This window comes from Leptodactylus fuscus, chromosome 7, assembly GCF_031893055.1.
Source record: "Leptodactylus fuscus isolate aLepFus1 chromosome 7, aLepFus1.hap2, whole genome shotgun sequence".
Taxonomy (NCBI): Eukaryota; Metazoa; Chordata; class Amphibia; order Anura; family Leptodactylidae; genus Leptodactylus; species Leptodactylus fuscus.
Genome location: NC_134271.1, coordinates 26,336,362 through 26,362,357, shown reverse-complemented (window position 1 = coordinate 26,362,357; position 25,996 = coordinate 26,336,362). Strand labels below are relative to the sequence as shown.

The window sequence follows — 25,996 nt, the reverse complement described above, 5'->3', positions numbered from 1 at the left end:
GTATACCCCCTTATGTTCTCTACTGTCAGCTGGGTGGTGTCAGGCAAGAGCAATGAGACAGGGACCGCCCACCTGACAGTGTATAATTGTGCTGAAACTAACAGAAAGGATTGCTCGGAAATGGTGGGGCTAGAGAAAAAATTCCAACTGTGCCAGAATTGGTAGGGCTGCACCTAGGCAGGATACAAGGAGTTTGAGTTGGAGGAGGTGGTGAAAGGTCCTCTTTATACTAAAATGCAGCGCAACAATTCAAGTATTGAATTGGATTGTACAGTAGCTGTATAATTTCATGTGCACTGATCTCCCCCTGGTGGTGGTTGCAGCCTGTCAAAGCTTTGTCATTGACTATGCGAAGGGAAGCTAGGGAGAGTTATCAGTGTATTTACAAGGTCCTTAGACCACTTTGGTAGATGCCAGAATGGGGTGAGTAAAATCAGCGACTAGTAGCGACTTCTACAGCTGCACCTCTATAGTGACACCCTTGAACATACTGGTACCCTTCAAACACCTTTGCAATGAATAGGGGGAATACCCTGCAAATGCACTACATAATGCACAAGTAAAATTGGGATTTTGCCATAAATTCTGTGTTGAATTCACAAAGATTTCTTTTACAGTGTGAACACACCCTTAAATGAAATATTCTCTATGGTTTTATAACAATATTCATGACGTTTCTCAGAAGTATTACACAGTGTCTATCAGGAGTCTTCTTTGGGTGTGATGTGTAGTCTGGCTCTGGGTAAGGGGCACCTCCTCTTTATGGGGGACTTTTTGTAGTGCTTTCTTTCTATACCTGTAATGAATAAAATAAATTATTACTGATATGTTATACAGATGTACAATGATATACTAATAAAGAGGTTGTCCAGTTCTTTTTTACTGCTGTGACCTACACTATGTGATCAAAAGTATCCAGACACCTGGCTGAAAATGACTTACAAGTTCGTGGCGCCCTTCATCGGTAATGGAGGGGGCTTGCACCCCTTGTTGTTTTGCGTGGCACTATGACAGCACAGGTCTACATTGATGTATTAAACACCTTCTTGCTTCCCACTATTGAAGAGCAATTCGGGGATGGCGATTGCATCTTACAACACGATCGAGCACCTGTTCATACTGCACGGCCTGTGGCGGAGTGGTTACACCACAATAACATCTCTAGGGAGAGACCACCTTCTCAGGTGTGTGGAGACTTATAGCCATAGTTGCTCCACTGCAAAGGAACATGGGAAGAATATGCAAATCTGTCTCTCAAGATGTAAACAGGGAGACAGTGCCTCTGTTTGCTGCCCTCTATAGCAAGCACCCTGAACATCATGCCCGACCTCCCAGAAGCCTTTGCTGCATGATGCGAGGTTATAACCAAATCAGTTTCTCAGCTACGGACGGCACCGTTTCTGTCTCTTTGGACGTCATCAGCGCAGCCTAGAGAGAACTGATTTGGTTTAAGTGAGAGGCTGAGACCAGATTATGGGGATAACGTCTATCCTTAGGGAGAGACCACCTTCTCAGGTGTGTGGAGACTTATACAGCCATAGTTGCTCCACTGCAAAGGAACATGGGAGGAATATGCAAATATGTCTCCCAAGGTGTAAACAGGGAGACAGTGCCTCTGTTACAAGGATAGACGTTATCCCCATAATCTGGTCTCAGCCTCTCACTTAAACCAAATCAATTCTCTCTGTGCTGCGCTGATGAAGTCCAAAGAGACAGAAACGGTGCCGTCCGTAGCTGAGAAATTGATTTGGTTATAACCTCGCATTATGCAGCAAAGGCTTCTGGGAAGTCGGGCATGATGTTCAGGGTGCTTGCTATAGAGGGCAGCATAACAGAGGCACTGTCTCCCTGTTTACATCTTGGGAGACAGATTTGCATATTCTTCCCAAATAACATCTCTGTAATGGACTGGCCTGCAGAGTCTTGGCTTGAATCCTATAGAACACCTTTGGGAAGTTTTGGAACGCCGACTTTGTGCCAGGCCTCACTGACCTACTTCGATACCTCTCCTCAGTGCAGCACTCCGTGAAGAATGGGCTGCCATTCCCCAAGAAACCTTCCAGCACCTGATTGAACGTATGTCTGCGAGAGTGGAAGCTGTCATCAAGGTCATCAGTACGTGATCAGTGGGGGTCTGACACCGAGGACCCATGCTAATCAGCTGTGTGAGAGCTGTGACCCCGTCAATGTTTATATAGCATGCCATTTGTTTCATAGCGGCCATGCAATATACTGTAATTACATCCTTATACAATTCAGTTCTATGGGACAGAACACAGGGCCCCTTCAAACAGCTGATCAGCAGGGTTTTTGGCATCAGCCCAATGGTCACATATTAGTCACCTATCCTGTGGATAGGTCATCAATAAAAATTTACTGGTAAGTCCTTTTAAGATGCTCATAACAATGTGCTTCAGCTGGTGCTGCCATAAACTCCTGTTTGAAGGGTGGTTCAAATGCTTGAGCTGTATGTCTATTATAAGACGTCTTGGTACGATTAGCCAAGAGACACCATGTGAATCCTATTGGCACGTATGTAGTAACCATCACCATGTGGAGGCTGTTGCCTATTCTGGTGAGGAAAAGGAACAGCATACATCTCATGCTTTGGACAGTCACTTCAGGGACAACACCAGATTACTTTTTAACCACTTGCCTAACCACTGCCGGATGTCTTAGCGGGTAGGCATTAACTCTGCCAGGCTGTCTTACAGTGTCTAAGACCAAATTACATGGCTTTTCCCCGATAGTTAACTGCTGGTGATGAGGTTTTGACTTTGGTGCCAAGTTTCAGTAAGGACATCTCTTGTGTCACTTACGTACAATATTAAGGCAGCCCGAGTATCTCTAAAGCTATATAGGCATAAACTGACCTGAAAAATGGGACACAATAGAAATTAAAAAAAAATCAACACCAGATAAAGTGGATATCAAGGTGAAGATTCCTACTTTACCCCCAAATAATGCCACCATACATTGCCTAATACCCCACTACATGGGAAGGTAGGAGGTAGGTATGAGAGGCACCGGCGGTATTTGCTAAGTCCAATCTTAAGATTGTTCTCAACTATGGTTATATGTTTGTGCTCCTCCGGAACCAGGTACAGCAATCTTTTGGGTGAAGTAACACTATGGTGCCCTGTGAGAGTACATATTATGTTTGTTTGCTCCTCTTTCAATGGGGTAGAGAAGTTGTGATGTTGCGGGACAAAGAAGAGAAAGAAGCCCAATGATCTTCCCCAGCAAATCCGGTTCCTCAGAGCTTTATTATCGTTCTTCTCAGGCTGAGTTCTTTGTTGGACTCGGCCTTGGTGTGTACCTACGTGGTTGCAGAATGACGTCATGACCAGCTCAAAGGTTTGGCGTCTCTATATAGAGGGATGTTTGTGCCAATAAATTCATCAGTCCCTGATATTATTTAGAGCAGGAGGCCTCTCTGCACCACCTTCAGCTACTCTCATTGCCTTGTCCTGTCCTCCAACCTACTGCAGAAGCAGTGTCAATAGACTGTTACCTTGAGACAGCAGGAGCTAGCTAGTCACCAAATACCACATCACCCTATTCTGGAGAAGCCGTAGGCCAGCCATGGTCCTTGGCCTATCATCTGTGTGTATATGCATGGACATTTTGCTTTCTGGTACCAGTGAAGGTGTTTGCAAAGAACTTGCCCTTGTTTAAGTCGACTGACAAACTGGTACGACTCAGTGTCTACGAGTCATAACTACTCCAGGCAGTGGCGTAACTAGGAATGGTGGGGCCCCATGGCGAACTTATGACATGGCCCCCCCCCCCCCCGACCGACACCGGAGACCCCAACGACCCCCCTCCTACGCATTCCTGCACGTTCTATTATGCCCCATAGTGCCCCTGCACACAGTATTATCCCCAATAGTGGCCCCTGCACACAATATTATCCCCCATAGTGGCCCTGCACACAGTATTATCCCCCATAGTGGCCCTGCACACAGTATTATCCCCCATAGTGGCCCCTGCACACAGTATTATCCCCCATAGTGGCCCTGCACACAGTATTATCCCCCATAGTGGCCCCTGCACACAGTATTATCCCCCATAGTGGCCCCTGCACACAGTATTATCCCCCATAGTGGCCCCTGCACACAGTATTATGCCCCATAGTGGCCCCTGCACACAGTATTATCCCCCATAGTGGTCCCTGCACACAGTATTATCCCCCATAGTGGCCCCTGCACACAGTATTATCCCCCATAGTGGCCCCTGCACACAGTATTATCCCCCATAGTGGCCCCTGCACATAGTATTATCCCCCATAGTGGCCCCTGCACACAGTATTATCCCCCATAGTGACCCCTGCACATAGTATTATCCCCCATAGTGGCCCCTGCACACAGTATTATCCCCCATAGTGACCCCTGCACATAGTATTATCTCCCATAGTGGCCCCTGCACACAGTATTATCCCCCATAGTGGCCCATTGTATGGCGGTATTTACGCCACTGACTCCAGGCCTGCCTTATATAACCGCTCACTCATATCACAGTAATGCTAGGTTATGGAGGTTAGATCCAAGCTCTAATTTTTACCATTGATAGACTGGTTTGCATGTATATAAGACGCGGCTTTGCAAAGTTCATTTAGAAAACTGACTTCTAATAAGACAAGAAAAATACTATGGTACCTGGCTTCCACGTCTTCTATAGTATCTGGCAATTGTTGGTTAGAGGTTTCACTTAAAAATACTGCAGCAGTCCCAGATATTATAGCAGCGACCCCATAGATAGCTGGGGGGAAAATCGGAGAGATCTCTGCCAACATTAACACCAAAGGGGCAACCATGGAGCCCATTCGAGCTTTCATACCGACAATCCCCATCCCACTTTGTCTGTATGAGAGAAAAAAAAAGACAATCCATCAACCCGTTTCTATAGCGCCATCTTATAGGCTTCTCCTAGACTTTACCTACTCATGGAAGACATTACCTGATAACAGTAGGAAACAGCTCACTAGAGTATATGTAAGCACAGCAAAATGACGAGGCCATCGCCCCTTTGCCCACCACCGCCAACACTAAGCGTGCCATCTTCATCTCTGAGAAAGATAAATGAAAGCGTTTCCTTATAATAAAATAAAGGTAGACGCGCCTCATGTGTCGTACAATGCGGACAGAGGATTGCGCAGAAGTTCGAATGAGTGTAGATGTAACAGTCGAGCTGCAATACAACACACAACCTGTGAACCGGTGTGGCACTGTTTTTAGGAAAGAAAAACTACTGCTTAAGGAACTAGGGCTCAGTGCACATTGCGTCTAAGCCCTTTGTTTTATGTATAATCCGGGAAAAGTGTATAACTTAAACTTACTCATAAGATGCTGATTCATATCTTTTTTCAACTGTATGGGAATGAACAGCAGACTACACATTCGAATACAGAATACCACCACAATGACAGTCAATGGTGATCGGGATCAATAAAGTATTCTAATAACAAATTAATCAACAGCAGCTTGCTGATGGTTTCCATGTAGCAGCCAGGATTGTGAAGTCAAAGTCATGGAGTCAGAATCTGGACCAATTATTTGGGGGGAGTCAGAGTTGGAAAAAAGTTACATCGTTCAAAATAAAAGGATTAATTATTTTATTAATTACTGTATATACTTGAGTATAAGCCGACCCGAATATAAGCCGAGGCCCCTAATCTTACCACAAAAAACTGGGAAAACTTATTGACTCGAGTATAAGCCGAGGGGGGGAAATGCAGCAGCTACTGGAAAATTTAAAAAAAAATTAAAATGGTCGGAGTTTTTGGGTGCAGTAGTTGCTGGAAAAGGGGAGGGGGTGTTTTGGTTGTCTTCCCCCCCCCCCCCCCACTTGGAATTCAGCCTGGCTGACTATAGGGTATCTGCAGTGCTCCTATTAACCCCTTCCTGACGGAACAGGAGCGCTGCAGATCCCCTATATTCAGTAGACCGGGCACTATCAGACACAGGGATACCTAATGTGTTTGTGTTTCACAGCCATTTTCTACTTTTGTATGTATTCTAGGGAAAGGAGGGATTTACAACTTTTTTTAAAAAAAATTTAAAGCTTCTTTTTTCCCCCCACTATTTTATGGGAGATTCTATACATTGATATTGCGGCTGGTCATAGACCCCCCCCCCTCCTAAAAAAATAAATAAATTATTTTTGCTGACTCGAGTATAAGCTGAGGGGGGCTTTTTCAGCACAAAAACAGTGCTGAAAAATTTGGCTTACACTCGAGTATATACGGTATATTATCTAACCAGTATTGTATAACGTATTAAAAGAATAGTTGGCCGTATATTTAGTGTCAAAGGAATTCAATCATGGCCATGGATATCCGCTATTTATGAAGGAGTTGGAGTGTGAGTTGGGCGGTGGAAAAATAGAGGAATCAGAGTTGATGGTTTGGCCTACCGACTCCATAGCCCTGGTAGCAGCAACAGAGTAAAAACATACCGTAAAAACAAGATTTTACAAGATATGATAGAACAGATGCCCTGATTTTCCTATGTAGCTAATATTTATAGCATCAATGATCGACGACTTCACCTTGAGGTATAAAAGCATTACATAGCAATGCTACACCAGCCAGTATCAGAGAAGCAGACTGCGTCACTCGTCGCCCACTGTAGCTCATGAGGATGGCACCCACCAGCTTAGAAGGTAAATCAATGGCTCCAAACACAAACTGCAACAGGAAAATATCAACACCAAAATTCTGCAAGTCCATGCCGAGACCGTAAAACGCAAAACTAGTAGAAAACCTGTAGGAGAAGCAAAGGTATAAAACATCTGAAATTAATAACATAAACCTATAGACAAAGATTTCAATACAGCAGACATGTCAACTCACCCAGGATTCCCAGGAGTCTCCCGATCCTCTTACCCTGTCACCTGTCCTGCCAGGACGTATCCTATATCTTTAAAATCCTGATTGGCATTTTTTTGTGGGCCCGGACGGGAATCACTGAGAATCTGAAGAAGGTCTTTATTGTACAGACCAAAAAACGTTTTACTACTATTCTACTATTTGTGCATCTGTGATGAATAAACAGATATTGCTTGCACGCTACGGTGTGAGGTCCATCATTACAAGAATGCAAGGCTGTTACCTAACTGACTGAGCCACAAGCTCTATCAGTTTCTATAGGAGTTTTTTCTTATACCAAGCTTTAATAGAATTGTATTGTACCTACACTATGTATTGGTATACAGAGAGATCTCTATATGCCAGTACATTGTATATTGAATAATATATTCTCTAAGCATACAATATATTGGTATATAGAGATATTTTTCTATCTTTTATCTCATGTATATATGAAAATGAGTTTCTATCTAAGTCTATCTGTTCTTTATGTGCGAGCAAACGATTGGACTGATCTTCACTAGAGATGAGTGAGTACTATTCGAATAGCCCGCTCCCATAGGAATGAATGGGAGCGGCCGGCGCGCAGGGGGTTAAGCAGCAGGACGCCGGCCCTAGCTGCGAGCCGGGTGCGTCCATTCATTCCTATGGGAGTGTGCTATTCGAAATGGTAGTTTTGAATAGTACTCGATCATCTCTAATCTTCACCAAATTCGGCACACAGGTACATCAGGTGTCGGGGAAGGTTTTAGACCAGGTCTTAGCTCTCTAGGACGTACCGTTCCTGAGATACAGTATTCCCAATAAATGACCTGCATTAGCCAATAGAAGCCTGCAAATCTTTCACTCATATTTCATCTGCCATACAAATGGTCACATGTCCCTTATCAGCCAATAGAAGCTTGCAAGCACTTAGTCTCTACATGCACACAGCTTTACTCCAGGTTTCCATAACAACCCAGCCAATTGTCTTCACTTCTGTAGATCAGCTTTAAAGGTGTAGGGCGCTGTGGATGACACTGTTACACAAGGTCACACACACGCTGGATGTCAGCATTCTTATAAAGTGAAACATATTTAAACTACACACAAACGACATACAAAATAAACCAGTGACAAGTCTTATGGGGCCAATGCACAAACAAATCTTCCCGTTCGAGGCCGAGTCTTTGGACTAGTATATTAGACATTTGCAGTGATAAAAAAAATTAAGTATTTTTCCTATTAGTGACACAAGTGGTAAACGCACAGGGACTCCTTCTAGTTAGTGTAACCAAATAAGGTTATAAACTCAGTTTGTTGAGATATCAGTATGAAAAATAATCAATGGATTTGTTAGGAGATGGTGCTAGAATGAGTTATATATGATTTATGAAATATGCAAGAGATCAACATTCTGGAAATTCCATGGAAGTGAATGGAGCGATGGTCATGCATGTGTGCATTTCATCCATTGTAACGCAATGTGGCCATAATTCCCAGCCTACTCTCCTTGTCCGCAGAACTGAGAAGCCCTGTGGGATCGTTTTTGGAGAAGAAGTAAGCTGTCTATATTGTGAGAGAGTGAAGGGTGTGGTCTGGGAGAACAAGTATATTCCAGCCAGGTACCTAAAGGGTGTTTGGTAAAGACCCACACCAGGGAGGTCAGCTGGGTAATCAAGGCCTGATAATAGTCTGTGTGTGAAGACTGGGAAGTGTGCCACCACACTGACAGAGCTGACCTGTTCAGACTGAACATACAAAGCAGGTACCGTGCCACCCGTTAAGGTGGGAGTCTGGTAGTCAGGCTTCTGTATAGACAAGGAAAAGTTTGTTTGTGTATAGTTTAGTTCTCAGCCGAGAAGGGTTTTGTTTTGGATATTTGAGCCTTTGCAAAGGTGCCTGAACTTGTGTGCAACCCAGTGTCTGTGTCCCTGTTTCCTGCACTGCTACCAAGCATCTACCTGAGCGGTTCCCCACAATATGCTGCAGTTTTCTTCACAAGTGCTTATTTTTTTGTGCGTAAAAAGGCATTCTTTTAAGTTTTTCATACTTTTTGTAACTGCATTTTTTGTAAAATATTTTTTTTCAGGTGTTTATCAAATTCTCTAAAGAAGCATAAGAGAAAAACATCAGAAAAAAAAAGTGTCAAAATTTCCCAAAATCCAAAAAATATTTAGAAAATCCTCTTTGAATCCTACTAATATTATAAATGTGAAAGTTTGTGTGTTTGGATGTTTGTGGGTTTGTGTGTTTGGATTTTTGTTCCTCAATCACGGCCGCACGGATTTGCCTGCAATTTTATACATACATACATTGGTAGCCAGCTTGAAACATAGGCTACTTACGTTTCCCCTACACTCCCGAGCTTTGTGAGCGCTACAAATTGCGGTTCCGGCAATATTCAAGGACCTGAAATTACATCATCCCAGGTCGTTGAATCGCCGGCCGATTGGCTGCTGCTGCTGTGTGGACGTAGCCATCAGCCCGGCTGCAGGCTGAAGAAAATGGCGGCGCTTGTGAGAGGAGCCAACATGCAGCCTAATGAGACATGCAGACCGGCAGCCGCGCGAGGAAGGCAGTGGCAGCCCATTTTCACTGAGTCCGCATTCTCGCGGGGGGAAGCGGTACAGCCCGTCACATTATGGCCCGCATATGATGGTACCTCCATACACTGGCGTACGCTTCGCTGGAGCAGTGCCGCACCGCTATGCAACAGAGGCCTGGCGCCACAGACATTGGAAGCGGGGGGGATGCGGGGGGGCCTCCGATGGCTGGTGGGTCAAGAGGAGACAGGAGGCGTGCGGAGGAGGGGGTGCCCCCAGGAAGGGGGGTGCAGCGGTGCCACAGGAGGGGGTCCGGGGGGGTTGTGCAGGGGGTTGCAATGGAAGTAGGGGGGGGTGCCGCGGGAAGGGGGTCCTGGGGGTGCAATGTGTGTGGAGGTGGCTGCGGGAGGAGGGTCTGGGTGGGGGTCCATGGTAAGAGGTGTGGGGGGAGCCACGGTAGTAGGGGGGGGGGTGAGGGCCGTGTTTGTCGTGTGATGGGGGGGCCACGGAAAAGGAAGGTGGGTTGAGGCGAGGGCGCCGTGGGAAAGGGGGTGCCACGAGAGTTGGGGTGAGGCGAGGGCGCCGCGGGAAAGGGGGTGCCACGAGAGTTGGGGTGAGGCGAGGGCGCCGCGGGAAAGGGGGTGCCTCCGGAGTTGGGGTGCGTGGGGGGTGCCACGGGCCCTCACACGGCGGATCAGAACCAGCAGCAATTGCCTAAATATGTGCGGCTCAATGCCAACACCAACCCGCAGACGAAGTCGTGGGCAGATGCTAGTAATGTATAATGTTAACTTTAAAGTAACATCTGGCTATAAAAAAACAAAAAAAAACAATTAAAACACCACAAAAGATTCTAAACACAACAAAAAACTCCCATCTTCAAAACCATCCTGATACCCACAATGTGCATAATAATAATGTTTATTGCATCTGACTATTAAATATTTTTTTCATTACATTTTTATGAACAAATAATATAAAGTTCTTTTCTTTTTGAGGACTGGTTAATAGTTTGGCCATTAGATGGCACCATAACTCTACACAAGGCGTACACACAGGGGTGGTCACAGACTACGGTATTGGTTGAGCTCTGCACCATCGCACAGTGCTGGGTTACATTATATTTTCTATTTTTAGATTGTAAAAGCTTTTGATTTCTATGCAGTCTAAAAAATAAAAAAAAAAAACATTGAGAAACACCCTTAAAATAGTCAGTGTGAACTTGGCTCAACAAGAGGTACTCACCAGACTAACATAAGGCAGATAGTGACTTTGCGCATTCCTGCAGTACGGAATAGGTCCAGCGGTGAATGAGCGCGGCTCGCATTAGTTAACTCAGACTGCATGTGAGAGATGAGAATCTACAAAACAGGTGAATAGTATCATTAGGATTTTATTCTTTAGGCCTCCTTTACATGACCGGATTTTTGATTCTCAATTGCGGATCAAAGTACGGACACATGTATTGCTATGGTCATTGAGCATTGGCCATAGACACAGTGGTCGGGAACAGACCCTATTGACTTCTATGGGAGAGGTTTTTTTTAGGTGCACTCTGTGGCAAGTACAGAAAGGGGAGTAGACAAGCTGTGAAATCCTCTATTGTCAAAGGTGGATTCTTTGTTTTATCTATGCATGATATACACAGTCCAGTCATATTAATGTGACCACCGCCTACTTTTGACGTCAACGTTAAATAACCAATCGCAGAAAGCACGTGTCATCAGCCATCTGGGTGCACTCATCATTGTGGAAGGCACGATGGATCAACACAAGTATGCATCTATCCTTATGGACCATGTTCACCCCTACATGCGAAATGTTTTTCCTCAGGATGATGGCATCTACCAGCAGGACAATGCGACGTGCCATAAAGCTCGCAGTGTACGTGCGTGGTTGGAGGAGCACGTACACTGAGTTTACCGTACTCCTTTGGCCAGCAAATTCTCCGGACTTGAGCCCAATCGAGAATCTGTGGGACCACCTCGATCGGGTTGTTCGTGCCATGGATGCAGTGGCGTAACTACCGCCATAGCAGCAGAGGCAGCTGCCACAGAGCCCAGGACATTAGGGGCCCGGTGAAAGCGGCTACCGCTGCTATCATTATACTCGGGAGGTCTTTTCGGACCCCCAAGTATAATGATTGACGGCCTGGGACAGCTAACAAACATAAAAAACACTGTTACTTACCTCTCCAAGATCCGGGCAGGCTTCGGCCTAGTTGTCTGACGTCTAATGACCCCGGCCTGCTTCCCGAGTCATGTGACGTCTGACGTCATTGAAGATCGACTACTTCGGAGACCCCAGAGTATAATAATTGTTTATGAGTGTCCACAGTGTGCTGGAAAATACTGCAAAGAAATCTGCAGGAAATCTCAGCATATTTTTCAGCTTAGGCACCAAGTGATCTCAACAGGAAGTATCAGGCTATAATGGGGAATAATAGTCAAAGTGAAAACTGCAAGATTTCAGATTTTTTTGTATAGTGACAAAGAAAATGAAAACCAAAAGTTCTTAAAAATATTTTAACATAAAAACAGTTGCTCATTTTCTTATGAACCGTTCCTTTTAATCTGCACTAGCAGAGCATATCCATTAATAATACTACATGGCCCCTGTAAAATGGATATCTAGGGTGTCCCATTGAGCCAAACCTAAGGCTTATCTGCTGTAAAAAAAAGGGGGATAAATTCTATAAGGTTATGGACATGCTTAGAGTAAATGTCAGGACATTCTGTGAATATGCTCAATAAATAAAATCTCTTCCCCGGTCCCAGCTACAGAGTTTCTGTTGGCTGAAAGGTAGAGACATATGATAAGTAAGGAAGGGACAGCCAGTGTTAATCTCTAGCAAAGTGCTTGTGTCCTAGGGCGCCCAGCCAAACAGACTCCCAGTTTAGCGGACACTTGCCTGATCTGCTGGTGGATTTCCTCTTTTCTTGTGACATTCCCTGACTGTTTAGGAAGTTTTGCAGATACATTATCTACCTTATTTTACATGTATGCCCCATTGATTCCTCTGAAGTACATCCTAAATTATAACTCTGAAGTGAAGTGAAGTGATGAAATGTTACCGTCTCCGAAAGCTTTTCTCCCTCTTCTCTCTTTCCATTAATCCAAGCGACTCTTTGCAGATTTCTAAGTGCTTGATGAGAGCGGCCATTTATGATAAGCCAGCGGGCAGATTCTGGGACACACCTGTAGTACATGGATTACACAATACACAATAATATATCTGTATTAGAGATGGGCGAGCAGTGAAATATTCGAGATTCGAGATTCGTTTCGAGCAGAGGCTCATTATTCGACTACTCGATCGAATATCGAATCCCATTATAGTCTATGGGAAAAAATGCTCGTTTCAGGGGAAACCACTATTCGACTAAAGGAGAGTCACTAAGTCCACGAGTAGCAGGAGGAGAGTGTTTAGGAGGAGCGCTGTGCAGTTAAAGTTATAGTCTATGGGGTCCATGCGCTTTAACTGCACAGCGCTTGCAGTTGCGCTGATAAATAGCTCCCTCGTAATCGCAAACTGCCAGCTCTCCCTACTAGCAAAGACAAGCCTATGGCAAATCAATGCTGGTTCTGCAGCAGGCTCGTCCTTGCTAGTCGGGAGAGCTGGCAGCTTGCTGTTATGAGGGAGCTGACTTTTTGGTCATAGGAATGCATTGACCAGTGTTGATTGGCCAGTGTACAGCATTTGGTCAAACAACGCTGGCCCTGCCGGAGGCTCGTCTGTGAGGAGGCGGAGTCTAAGATCGGACCACAATGGAGACTGCTGTGGTCCGATCTTAGACTCCGCCTCCTTACAGACAAGCCTCAGGCAGAACCAGCGTTGAATCGAAATATTTACTGCGAATAGCTAGTAGTATTCGATCAAATACTACTCGCTCATCTCTAATCTGTATACAATATTCTCATCAATAATGCTGTATACCGTATCCAAGACTACCAGGACCATTGCACCATGCAGTATGTGACTGTGTATAGGGCTAGGTTCACATCTCTGCCATTACTTCTATTTTCTATGGTCTCTTACTGACTCAACCAGTATCCTGCTTTGTTTGGATAAGGCGCAATAAACCTGAAACAGCTGTCTGGTTTGGATTTGTTCCCAAGTTTCTTGAAAACCAGGCAGTAATCTACAGACAGCTACCAAAAGGTGTCACTAGAGCAATACTGGGTAGAGCAGGTTGCCATTGGCTTCCTGCCCTACCACTTTCCAACTTGCAGACTACAAGACTCTTTAGGCTTGCGGCCTGCACGGTGCCAAGAACGCAGAAAGTGGAGATGGCAAAATCACTGCACCTCCTGCACCAGTATGCTCATGTCCCAGAGTGGTCCTGACTCCTTGTAGGTTGCAGTCCTACAGTGACTTGTGGTCTGAAAGAAGAGGCTGTGGTGGTGTACATCAGGGGCTCAGAGGTAGGCAAGTATAAAATGTATTGTGTTTGTTGGACATTAGTGCAGAATATTAACTTAAGAAAGGCATGAGGTGGTATGAGGAATAATAACATAAAGGGGCATCAGAGGTCGTATTAATATAGGGGACATTAGGGGCAGTATTAATACAAGATAACATAATTTATATAAGAAGAACTTTAATGTGGCAAAGGGGGAGACTCTGAGGGACAGGACACAGTGTGAGGGGCCAATACACTGTGCATTATCCATGTCACCAAAAGTGTGCAAATCCTGTGGTATGTCAGAAAATGATGGTCACCTCGGCAGAATACAATGCACCCCATTATAACTCAATGGAAGTTGTTGGTCGCTTCCAGTGTCCACCTCGTGATATATCCGACACTGCGTTGTAGTTTACAGAATGAAAACCAAAATGCAGATGAGAACAGAGCTTTATTCAAGATATTATGAATAAATTCTGGTATTTAGGGGGCTCGGACATGACTATGGAAATGGTCAGACAGTATGGCTGCATAAAAACAAGTGTTGCGTACTAGTGGACATTACTCTTTCCTGTTCTATGGTTGTTTGTACATCTCTCCTAGGAAAAACGGTAGTCTCCAATGAATTTACAACCTTACCATGAGGTCAGGAAGAATATGTAATATGGGGCAGAAACACCGAACTGAAGCCATCGCCAGTCTCGAATCCCATATGCAAATCCTGCCAAAACCAGTTGTCCACATGTAAAACCATAAGCAAAGAGTGTACCGACCACAGTGCGTCCTTTAGGTGCAGTCCATTCTAGACCTGCATCAGAAAATGATTTGGTTAAAGGGGTTGTGCCATTATAGATACATGTTGCCCCTACAAAACTTTTGACAGCACTAGATAGGAGATCTGAAAACCTGTCTAAAAATACTTTGGTGGATTTTTTTGTAGCAGCATGACCAACACCTGACCCTGGACAGAAAGGCCCTTCTGCTCCATAAGGAGACACCAGTGTTATAAACACTAGTGTTATGGGCCCTGGTCGTTGCGGGGCCTTGTAATAGATTTTGCATTGGAGTTTGAAATTAAAGTGTTTTTCCAGGCAAACAATATTGATGACCTTAGAAACAGGTAATCTTAGATTAGGTCATCAGTATCAGATCAGAAGGCGTCCACACCAAGTAGCCACTATACTGGAAATAGATGGAAGAAGATAGCCATGTTCTCTTTGTGGAGGCAACACTGTAGCTACATTGCCATACCCTTGTGTAAGAACTGAGCTGTAGAATCTCAGAACAGCCACTACACGGAGAACACAGCTATCTCTTTCCAGCTCTGTATAGTGGCTGAGGAGAACAGCTGATCGGCGAGGCTTTGATCCCTTTTGACGTCTGCCAGCCAAAGTATCATAAATCCTTTCCTCTTGCACTATTTACTGAATTTTATGATACAGTCTGTCAGACATGCTCCCTACCCAGTCAGGAGATCATTAAAGGGGATTTATTATTTCCCTTTCAGCAGCTTTGCACACTGTGTCTTCTTCTCACTTCTTGCATTATTCAACAAGCTGGTTGATGGGCTTTGACTGTTTGATGGACAGGACATTATGAAGTACCTCAATAGATATAGATATTGCCTTCACCATGAGAGATTACCAGAAATCTGTAATAATACAGATCAAATGATATGCACAGTAAATATATATTACATTACACAGGTTCATATAGAACACTAACAGAAACAAGGGACTTGCAGTAAAGTCAATGTTACCCTTGTATTAACATAGAGAGGGAACACTGTCCAAGTAAACTGCAATTAGCTGACCAGACTGTCCTGAACCATAGGGCTGTACATAAAAGCAAAGAACTCCCCCCCAGCCCCCCCTCCCCGAGCAGTGACTCATCCTTCTGACCTGTGTTATCAGATACAAGATCAGCACCAACGATGTATAAGCAATGGGAGGGCTAATCTAACATAGCAGGCGAACTAAGCAACTCTTGAATTTACATAAGCTAGTAGTATAGATGGGATCCTTGAGATGGTATAAGAGATATCCTTGAATACCCTTTTAGCCCATGTGGCATAAATGGCTTAAAAAAATTGCAGCGTTTTACAGTCAGAGCAGAGTGGATGGGATTGTAGCGAATCCCATGCCCATTTTGCAGTAAAAACCGTACCACTGTTTTGGAAATCGCAGCGTGTCAATTATACCCATGGAAATAGCAGCAATTTTCCCATAGGTATAACTGAAACAGAACGTCTGCAGAGGATATTTTTCTTGCTGTGGGACTCCTAGGGAGGTCTTAGTCGGAAAGCGGAAACTAGAAATCTAATAGGAGAACTTTAGCAAAAACATATTTGAGACTATTTACCCTTTGAGTTCAAGTGAAACCATTAAAGCATAACTAAACGTTCAGACAACTTTTGATTTTCTGGCAGCATTTGTGTCATTAATAAAAATTGGCTCCTTTCTGTGAAATCCTGCATTTTTTTACTCTTTCCCTTGCTACTTTGTTGAGAGCTGTCCCTGTTTTTCATTGTATATGAAATGAAGAGAAAATGAGGGAAGGGGAGGGTCACTTCTCACGATACTAAGGATGCAGTTCTACCTGTATAATTTCCAGAGATATCACTGGTTGAAAACACAGTTGGGACTGGGATGTTTATATCATATATATTATGCAGCTGCATATAAATATCACAATCATGACTACGTTTTCAACCACTGATTTCTCTGTAGAACTGCATGCTTAGTATCTTATGAAAGATAAGAATTTCCTTTCTCATACGGCACCAAAAGCAAGGTTTTAGAGTAAGTTCACGCAGGGTTTTTTGGTCCAGAACCTGAGGCGCAGGTTCCGGACCGAAAAACAGGTAGCCCTGCACCAGCATCCAGTCGCGCACTCCGCTCTGGATTAGGCCCAATGAATGGGCCTAGTCCGGAGGAGGGTGTGTCTTCAGGTCGAATCGTAAGGCGAATCGGCCTGAAGAATGAGCATCTCGCTTCTTTTTCCGGGAGCCGTTTGTTCCCAGAAGAACTGACTTGATTTCAATGGGAGCCGTCTTTTTGGTCAGGATTTTGAGGAGGATATGGTCTCAAAATCCTGACGAAAAAACCCTGTGTGAACTTACCCGTAGGTTTTAAAAAGCTTCCCCACCCTTATTTTCTCTTCATTTCACACAGCTCATACACTGTACACAGTGAGAGGCAGGAACAGTTTCAATAGAGAAGCAAAGGAAAGAGTGAAAAATGCAGGATTTCACAGAAAGGAGCCAAATTGTGTTAATAAAGTATATTACAAAATGTATTAATGCCACAAATACTGCCAGAAAAATTGTCAGAGTTTTGTTACACTTTAAGTGTATACAGAGCTTCTATTTCTAATAGATTGATACTATATAAAGATATAATGACATGATAAGATGTCTGACACTTAAAAGTATTCCAAATAAGATTTATAGCTAAGGTAGTGGTTCACATACTTAAAGAGATGGTGTTAAGAACAATTCCAGAGAATGCTATCCCGCACAAGCACCGGAAGACACAGTAAGTCACAAAATTGGGAAGGAAAGCAGCAAGAGTGCCAGATACAGCCATTGTCAGGCATGAACTGATCAGGATGGCTTTTCGTCCAAACCTAAAGAGAACAAAATGAATGTGTATTATTTAGCGTAGGATAGACTTATTTTTCTTCAGTTTTTTCTCATCTCAGGCCCTATTCACATCTGTGTTCAGGTTTCCTTTCGGGAACTCCGCTTGGGGACCCCTGAATGGAAACCTATATGTGTAAAAAAGTGGTTACCTAAGGAAACCTGCAGACCTCATAGACTATAATGGGGTCCGTGTGGTCTCCTTACGACACATGCAGAGAGAATAGTGCTGCTTACTGCTTATCCCAACTGGACTCCCCGAACGGAAGCTCGAACTCAGGTATGAATACGGCCTTAGATTGCTTGTTGATTCAAATATGACAATTCCAGGTTTCTGCCACTTTCCAGGGATGGCAGGCTTCTGCTCCTGCAGAGGTCACTACTTTACACTGAGCACATCGGACGCTGGGTTCACACTAGCGTTCAATCTCCGTTTTCAAGTTTCCATCCTCTGCATGCAGAAGACGGAAACCTGTCATGCCAAGTCCGGCCATGAGCGCCGCTGAGCGTTTTATGCGCTCCACGGTGAAACTGTTGTTTTTTAAACCGGACACAGAGTACTGCATGTCCGACTCTGTGTCCGGTTTAAAAAAACGGTTTTGCCATGGAGAGCATAAAAAGCTCACCGGCGCACACGGCCGGAGACTTTTCAAGCCCATTCAAATGAATGGACTTGAAACATGCCAGCAGGTTTCCGTCTCCTGCCCCTGTTTTGTGCAGAAAATGGAAACCTACAGAACGGGGTATGGGCGCAAATGTGAACGAGCCCTGAGGGGTTGACTAAATCCTGACAGCGCTGGTTGTGTCACTCCCAGTAATTCCTAACTGGAAGAATGGTTAGGAGTGGTGGTGTTTGGGTACGGTTACTGGGACACGGTAAAAGACCGTCAGTCTAGCCTTGGTATAATGTCTCCAGAGCCACCAAACAGCAGAGTACAGACTCCCAATGGGTCTATAACTTGGAACTGTAGGGACTATGCATGTTGCTATGTCATGTACAGTATGTTGACCCTTAGTAATGTAAACTTCACAGAAAAAAAATAAACATTTCAATGAATGGAGTTACTTAACATATAACATGAGATTACCTGTCTGACAAACTACCAAGCACGAAAGCTCCAGTCAGCACCCCGGCCATGTAAATTGACTGAGCTACTTGTCTCATTTTACGATGGTCACAGATTAAATCCCACTACGGGAGAGAGAAAAATGTCACACAAAAGGCACACACCATTACAAGTTATTGATAAAATAAAGGGGTCATCCACATTACAGAAAAACTTTCTACAAGGCGTTAACAAATGATGCTCTATATATACACAGAATGGCAGGTTCTACTTTCTGTATTTGCGTATCCATTGGACGTATGACTCAGTTAAAGGTGTTGCACCAAGTTTACAACTTATCACAAGAATGTGGTCCCTTGTACCCAGAAGTCGGACCCTCACCAGACACTTATAAACTGGGAAAAATAACTTTAATGGGAAAAAAAACAACCATGGCGCAGGAATATGTAAAAAGATATTCCCATCTTGGGTATTTATGGCATATCCAAATAGGTGTGTGTTTGGTAGTTACTAGGTTCCCATTGTCCCATCCTGAAATGCCAGCTCAGCCAGTGATAGGGTGAGTGGGCATTTCATTGTATTGGGAAGGGACCAGCAGGTAGAGACCAAAAGCTACCTTTTAAATCTAGAAACAGAGACAAGAACTATCCCTTCTTTTGTTTTTCAGCCTTTTCCCAAAAATTTTTTCCCTGCTAGACAGCTCCTTTAAGGCTGGTCTTACATGACCGTAGTGGTTTTGCGGTCTGCAATTTGCTGATCAGCAACACTAAAAGTCTTTCCGCAGACCATGCGGCAGGGCAAACGCTCTGCAGAGGAGTATTGCTCTGAGTTCCGTAAGTACAGTGTAACGGCAGGTTGGTGTGAGTCCGCTCTTAAGGCTCACTTTAAACAAGGGCTATGTGATCGTGTTAAGGAGCTCTGGGTTGGTCACCCAGAACCCCCTACTCTTGAGCAGGCCATGACTTTGGCGGTCTGTATTGACTGTAAGATTTGGGAAAATTTAAAAGATAGAGTAGGGCCTGTTTCCTCCAAGTTTTCTGTCTCTTCCTCTCTCTCTCTCCTGAAAAACTCACTTTTCCTTCCATAACGCCTGGTGAGGAACCCATGCAATTGGGAGCTGTGGACGCCAAGTCACGACGAGAGCATCATCTCAGGAATAGCCTGTGCCTGTACTGTGGTTCTCCAGATCATATCATCCGAAACTGCTCGATCAGACCCTTGTCACCAGCAAAAAAACTTCAGTGCCTGAGTGGTAATCAGAAGAACCACTCAGGCAACCAGGTATTTGGGGGGAATAAGATGATGTTATCTGTGTCTCTGTCCTCTGGGGACAGATCAGTTTCTGGCAAGGCCCTAGTTGACTCTGGGTCTGCAGCAAACTTTATTGAATATTCGGTTGTTGCATCTTTGGGCATTGAGCTTTTGCCACTTGACACACCTATGTCTGTTACTGGAGCGGATTCTACTCCACTGGCCAGGGGTAAAGTCCGTTTTAAAACCCCCTTAATCTCTTTGCAAGTGGGCTCAACACACACTGAAGTCATAAGCTTTTTTGTTATGGAGCATCTGTCTTCTGATATAATTTTGGGGCTCCCCTGGTTGAACCTCCATAACCCTATTTTTGATTGGGGTAAAAGGGAGTTGGTAAAGTGGGGAGATCAGTGCTCATCCCACTGTATTGTGTTGCATTCCTTAGATTGTGGCAGTGAGGGGAAGGTCTCAGCGACTAAAAGTTGGGAACACCCCTCTGGTATTAAAACCCAACAGTATCAAAAATGCCAGGTGAATAAACATTTCTTTGGTCCTCAAGTGTCTGTTGTTCAAACAGATGTAAAATACAAGGCAGAGAAAATCCAGAATCCCTCTGAGCTGGTTTATATAGTGAGGGTCCGGTGGCCCCTCATAAAAGGGGGGTACTGTAACATCTCTGTCTGTTCAGGTCACTGCACCACCCTCTGCGAGCGTGCAGGAGGCGTGTGCAGTTTGGTTCTTGGCTTAAAGTTCTTGGTCGCACTGTGTGAACACGGCTCTAGTTCTGAGATTGTATTTGCACCACACCCGTCTTCTGCCTTTGTTTGCCTCTGTTCATTAAGTGTTAATTCGTGTGATTGACAGCCTGCCTTTCTTTCAACTCCATGGGTGGGTTCTTCCTCCCTATTTAGCCTTGGCTCTCATTCGCACCAGGGCTTGCTATTGCTGTGTGCATACTTGCTCCTTACTGTTCCTATTTTTGGCACTGCATCGCTCGACTGTTTACTGACCCTTGGCTAGCTGACCTCTCTTTGTTGTTGTCTGTATTGACTGCGTTTTGTGTCTTACATATCCAGGAAGGGACTGTCTTTGTGGTTTCCACCTATTACGTAGGATAAGGCCTGGCAATAGGAAGGGTCAGTTGGGGGCTTCAGCTTAGGGCTGACTGTCTCTTGTGTCCCATCCCAGGGTTCAACAGTTACTGGGAAATTGCTGTCCTAGCAATTCCCTAACATAGACATTACAAATTTAGTTGGCTGAATTTGAGCCAAAATTTTACAATACAATTTTAGTGCATTTTTGGCACATCATGGTGCATAAATCAAGCCTCCTTTTTCTGAGAATCCACACCCACATGTATAGCAAGTCAAAAAATGTTATCCCAATTGAGATGCTGCATTGCACCATGTTTACCCCAGTGACTAGTCACAACCACAATAGCAAATCTGAGCCCATAGGTGCAAACTGCACCGCTGTACCTGGATTCCTATTGTCTATTTGATTCTATGGAAGGGATCGAGCGTTATATGAGAGTCATAGGAGAGGCCTATATACTGTACTTGTAAGGGGACCTCACTCTATTTGTGAATTTGCTTCATGATAATCTGAATTAGATATTATACTGTATATGCTGAGTGCCTGTCTCGGTATAATTGAAATAGCCCTATATTAAAGGATTATTAACCATAAACAAGAGAACATGCAGAGATTGAAACATGTAAGTAATAATGGCAGAACCATTAACAGATAGACGGATAGATAGATAGATAGATAGATAGATAGATAGATGACTTTGCACATACCTCAGTGACCAAGGTGGAAGAGAAGACGCTCCTATCATAGACCCAGCCATCTTTACAAGGCTCGGTGTTGTTCTTGACAGTGCCATTTTCCCAATAAGAGTGCTCAGAGCTCCTGTACCGCATGCAGCTCTTGGGATTTTGACCCCCATCCAGGGGTATGAATGCGGCCAAGTTACTTTGGTTATAACTGACTGTAGTATTATCTACACCTGGTATCCAACAGCGGTGGGCTGGTATGGCAGCAGAAAAATTTTGAAGAAAGTTATGACAGGCCATAAAAATCATAGGGAGAAAAAGCACAGTAGTGTTGATCACCTGGAACCTCCCCAGCCCCCCAACAATATCTAGGAGGTCATTAAACCCCATTATACCTCACTTTCTATATTATGTCCTATGGACAACGAAGAAGAAGCTAAACTTGAGATCTTTCAGTCCAATAGTGTATTCTTAGGTCCACCTTGCTAGGTATGAATGGTAAGGTGTATTGAGAAAATTCCTATATTAGTGACGGTTACCAATGCTGATTTTGGCACCAGGTAAGATATTGTCTTCGTGCGGCGGACCAGAATATAAGTAGACGGGGAGGGGACCTGCTACTGTATATGGTGACCAGTAGTCACCCCTACACACACACACTACATGTCATTTCTGTAAATGTTAATTGTAGGCTGGTTAAAACATCACTGTTTGACATTGCTATACTAGATCTATTATAGACATAGGCAAAAGGTCAGGCGATGACTACATGCAATCCAGTAGTTGACAACCAACTATAGAAAATATCATATACATTGGCATAGATTGTAGAGGGGAGAGTTTTGTAAGGGGATGTTAAAGGGATCCTATCATTCAATCACAATTTTTTCTCATTAACACGTCGGAATAGCCTTAAGAAAGGTTATTCTTCTCCTACCTTTCGTTGTCTTCTCCGTGCCGCCGTACACGTGAAAATCCGTTTTTTTTCCAGTATGTAAATGAGTTCTCTCGCAACACTGGGCGGCGGGCCCCAGCGCTCAAACAGTACTGGGGGTGTCCCCAATGCTGTGAGAGAACTCTCTTCAGTGCCGCCTCCATCTTCTTCTGGAACGAGGTCTTCACTGCGTTTTCTTCCGGTGGTGACTTCTAACTTCTAGGCCTCAGGCAAGCCAACTGCGCATGCCTGCCAGCCACAAGAAAATGGCCGCTTTCAATACTGTGTACGTGGCCATTTTTCTTGTGGACGCGGGCATGCACAGTTGGCTTTGCCCTAGGCCTAGAAGTTAGAAGCCACCGCTGGAAGAAGACGCGGTGAAGACCTCGTTCCAGAAGAAGATGGAGGCGGCGTTGGAGAGAGTTTTCTCGCAGCATTGGGGACGCCCCCAGTACTGTTTGAGCGCTGGGGCCCGCCCCAGTGCTGCGAGAGAACTCATTTACATACCGCAAAAAAACGGATTTTCAAGCGAACGGCGGCACGGAGAAGACAACGAAAGGTAGGAGAAGAATAGCCTTTCTTAAAGCTATTACGACGTGTTAATGAGAAAAAATTTTGATTGAATGATAGGATCCCTTTAAGAACGAAATGCAGTACAAAGAGAGATAGTAAGTCCCAGAGAATCAAACACCCCTGCGCACTATGGTAAACAGCGCTGAGTGTCCGATGCCCTCTGAACTGGACCAAAACCAGCCTCCAGAGGTTTTCACCAGAGCTCTTGATGGTGGAGATGGACTTGGCTGCTTCCTATGGCCAGAGTCGCAACAGTCCCAAAAGCAAAGGACGCACAGCGCACTATAAGTTACAGAAGGCCCAGAAATCTGAAAACCACTCACCTGAGCTAGTGTAGAGGCTGATGGAGAACCGGAGACAGAGAAGGATTTAGTAACAAGCAGCATCCAGGCGGTAGGAAAAGATCAATATGGCGTAGTTGTACGGTTCAAGTCAGCAACAGGAGATAGCGTAGTATAGAGGGATTAGACAAGATAGTAGTCAGCAGGCCAGATCAATATCAGGAGGTCATGCAGTACAAAACGGAGATCAGTCAGGAGTGGTCTAGGAGGCAAGCGGTGGTGACAACACAAGGGAACGGAGGTACAGAATTGGCAGGCAGAACGGCAACGGTAACCAGAAACATAGAGAAGGAGGTAACTCAGGAAACTGAATAGCCAGCGGGAGGAGCGGTGGAAGTCAGCAGATTTAGGTTTGGAAGTGACGGACAGTTAACCTCTTGAGAAATGAGTGCACATGTTAGGACAGGAGCAGCAGCTCACGAAATTACTGCCTTGGTGCCAACTCTGGTCCTGACAGTAACCGTCCTACTACGAGGGCCCACCGAGCCTTTAAGGACTGGAGCAGGCTTAAGGGGAAGCTCCTGATTCCCCTCAACTAAGACAGGAGGAGGATTATTAGATGGAAGACAGGTGGAATACATTTTTTCAGAAGAGACTTGTGAAAGACATTGTGGATTTTGAGGGATTGTGGGAGAGCCAGGGTTGATGATTTTAATGATTTTGTAAGGACCAATAAATTTAGGCCCCTACTTACAAGCCGGAACTCTCAGCTTTAGGTTTCTAGAGGAGAGCCACAGGTAAGGGTTCTATCAGAAACCCTCTTAGAAACCGCATGAGACTTCTTCAAACTAGTTTGAACTTGACCCGAGGTTGTGCGCAATCTCTCCGCATTCACTTCTGGATTGACAGCTAGTATAATAATCGGAGACCCAGGGGGGAGATAAAAAATAAAAAAAACACTGTTAGTCTTGTTAATTTTGAAAAAAGTTCAGTCCGAAATTGCAGGGAGATGTGGGTCTTCAAGATCTGAATCATTGTTGGTTGCGTCCCCTTCACTGGTATTACTATTTTCCTCCATTTTTGAAGTACCGTATATACTCGAGTATAAGCCGACTTTTTCAGCACATTTTTCATCTTGAAAAAGCTCTCCTTGGCTTATACATGAGTCAGGGTCCACGGAGCACAGAGAACTGGAAGGGGGAGGTCTTTTAGTGCTACTGCTCTGTGATTGGCTTGTCATTAGGTCATGTGACTGTGATGTCATCAAAGGTCCTGTAGCCATTGGTATGTAACATCTGCAGATAAGGTTGAGTCTAAATCCTAGTAGCTCCGCCCACACCAGAGTCTGATCACATGGTCATGACGTCATCAGAGGTCCTTTGGCACACTAGGATTTAGCATCTACCATCTGCAGATACGTCAGTGGCCAGGATTCATTGTGTCTTATAGGAGATGTCTGTCTATGGAGGAGAGGAAGCTGCAGTAACACACAGGGACCTTCCTCTGCCTATTAATGTCAGGTATTTGGGGTTATTCATTTAGTTTCAGTAACTCCATGTGCCTCACATTAATAGCAGTTAACCCCATCATGTCCCTCATATTAACCCCTGTGTGCCCCATATAAGGGTTAGTAATATGTGAGACACCTGGGGGTACTAATGAAGGACCTTAATTATGAAGATACCTAATTATTACCTCCATAAGTCCCACATATCAGTAACTCTTATGTGAGGCACACAGGGGGTTAATGTGAGGGACATGATGGGGTTAACTGCTATTACTATGAGGCACATGGAGTTAGTAAGCTGCAATGCACATGGCCAGACTTTTTATCTGTAATAGTGGATTTCCCCCCCTCGGCTTATACTCAAGTCAATAAGTTTTCCTAGTTTTTTGTGGTGAAATTAGGGGCCTCGGCTTATATTCAGGTCGGCTTATACTCGAGTATATATGGTAATTTTACAGAATGGATTACGCGATCTGGATGATTAAAAACTAAAAATAAATCACGCTTCACTACAAGGCGGACTTGCTTTGCTGGAATTTTCCCTCACACCTCGCATGAGATACGAGAAACAAGAGTAATGATGTGATTCGCACTGTTGTTTTTTTTTTAAAGTGCGGTGAGGCGGGTTATTTAAATTACAACATTTGTTTTGAATGCAGACTGTAATTAAAATACGTAAAATACTTCCTAAAAGTATTTTAATTACAAATACAAAATACTGAATAAAAAAGGTATTAATTACAAAATACAAATACCTGACAAGTCTTTTAAATACTATTTTAATTACTTGTATAGACTCGAGTATAAGCCGACCCGAATATAAGCCGAGGCCCCTAATTTCACCACAAAAAACTGGGAAAACTTATTGACTCGAGTATAAGCCTGGGGGGGGGGGGGGGAATGCAGCAGCTACTGGAAAATTTCAAAAATTAAAATGTCCGTAATTTTTGGGTACAGCAGTAGCTGCGTGCTGGGAAAGGGGAGGGGGTGTTTTGGTTGTCTGTCTGCCCCTTCCCTGTGCTTGAGGACTGGGTCCCCCCCCACCCACTTGGAATTCAGTCTGGCTGAATATAGGGTATCTGCAGTGCTCCTATTAACCCCTTCCTGACGGAACAGGAGCACTGCAGATCCCCTATATTCAGTAGACCGGGCACTCTCAGACACAG

General features: G+C 44.4%; 1 protein-coding gene across 1 annotated transcript; it reads right to left on the bottom strand.

The window, feature by feature from the left end:
- Positions 1 to 687: 687 nt before the first annotated feature.
- LOC142212547 (solute carrier family 22 member 20-like) lies at positions 688 to 21,925 on the bottom strand. Its single transcript, XM_075280507.1, has 10 exons — positions 21,560 to 21,925; positions 18,528 to 18,631; positions 17,272 to 17,426; positions 14,439 to 14,607; positions 12,468 to 12,591; positions 10,639 to 10,754; positions 6,550 to 6,764; positions 4,960 to 5,068; positions 4,659 to 4,862; positions 688 to 796 (listed from the first exon to the last, which is right to left on the bottom strand). Exons 1-10 carry the CDS (start codon positions 21,923 to 21,925, stop codon positions 688 to 690), a joined length of 1,671 nt encoding a protein of 556 aa, XP_075136608.1.
- Between the last annotated feature and the right edge of the window lie 4,071 nt (positions 21,926 to 25,996).

Bases quoted from the DNA above. Each gene is read 5' to 3' on its own strand.
- LOC142212547 (XM_075280507.1), bottom strand. From the start codon at position 21,925: ATGGGGTTTAATGACCTCCTAGATATTGTTGGGGGGCTGGGGAGGTTC. The intron at 18,632-21,559 runs GTATGTGCAAAG...TCTCTCCCGTAG, and splicing joins CTTCCACCTTGGTCACTGAG to TGGGATTTAATCTGTGACCA. The intron at 797-4,658 runs GTACCATAGTAT...TATTCATTACAG, and splicing joins ATAGAAGACGTGGAAGCCAG to GTATAGAAAGAAAGCACTAC.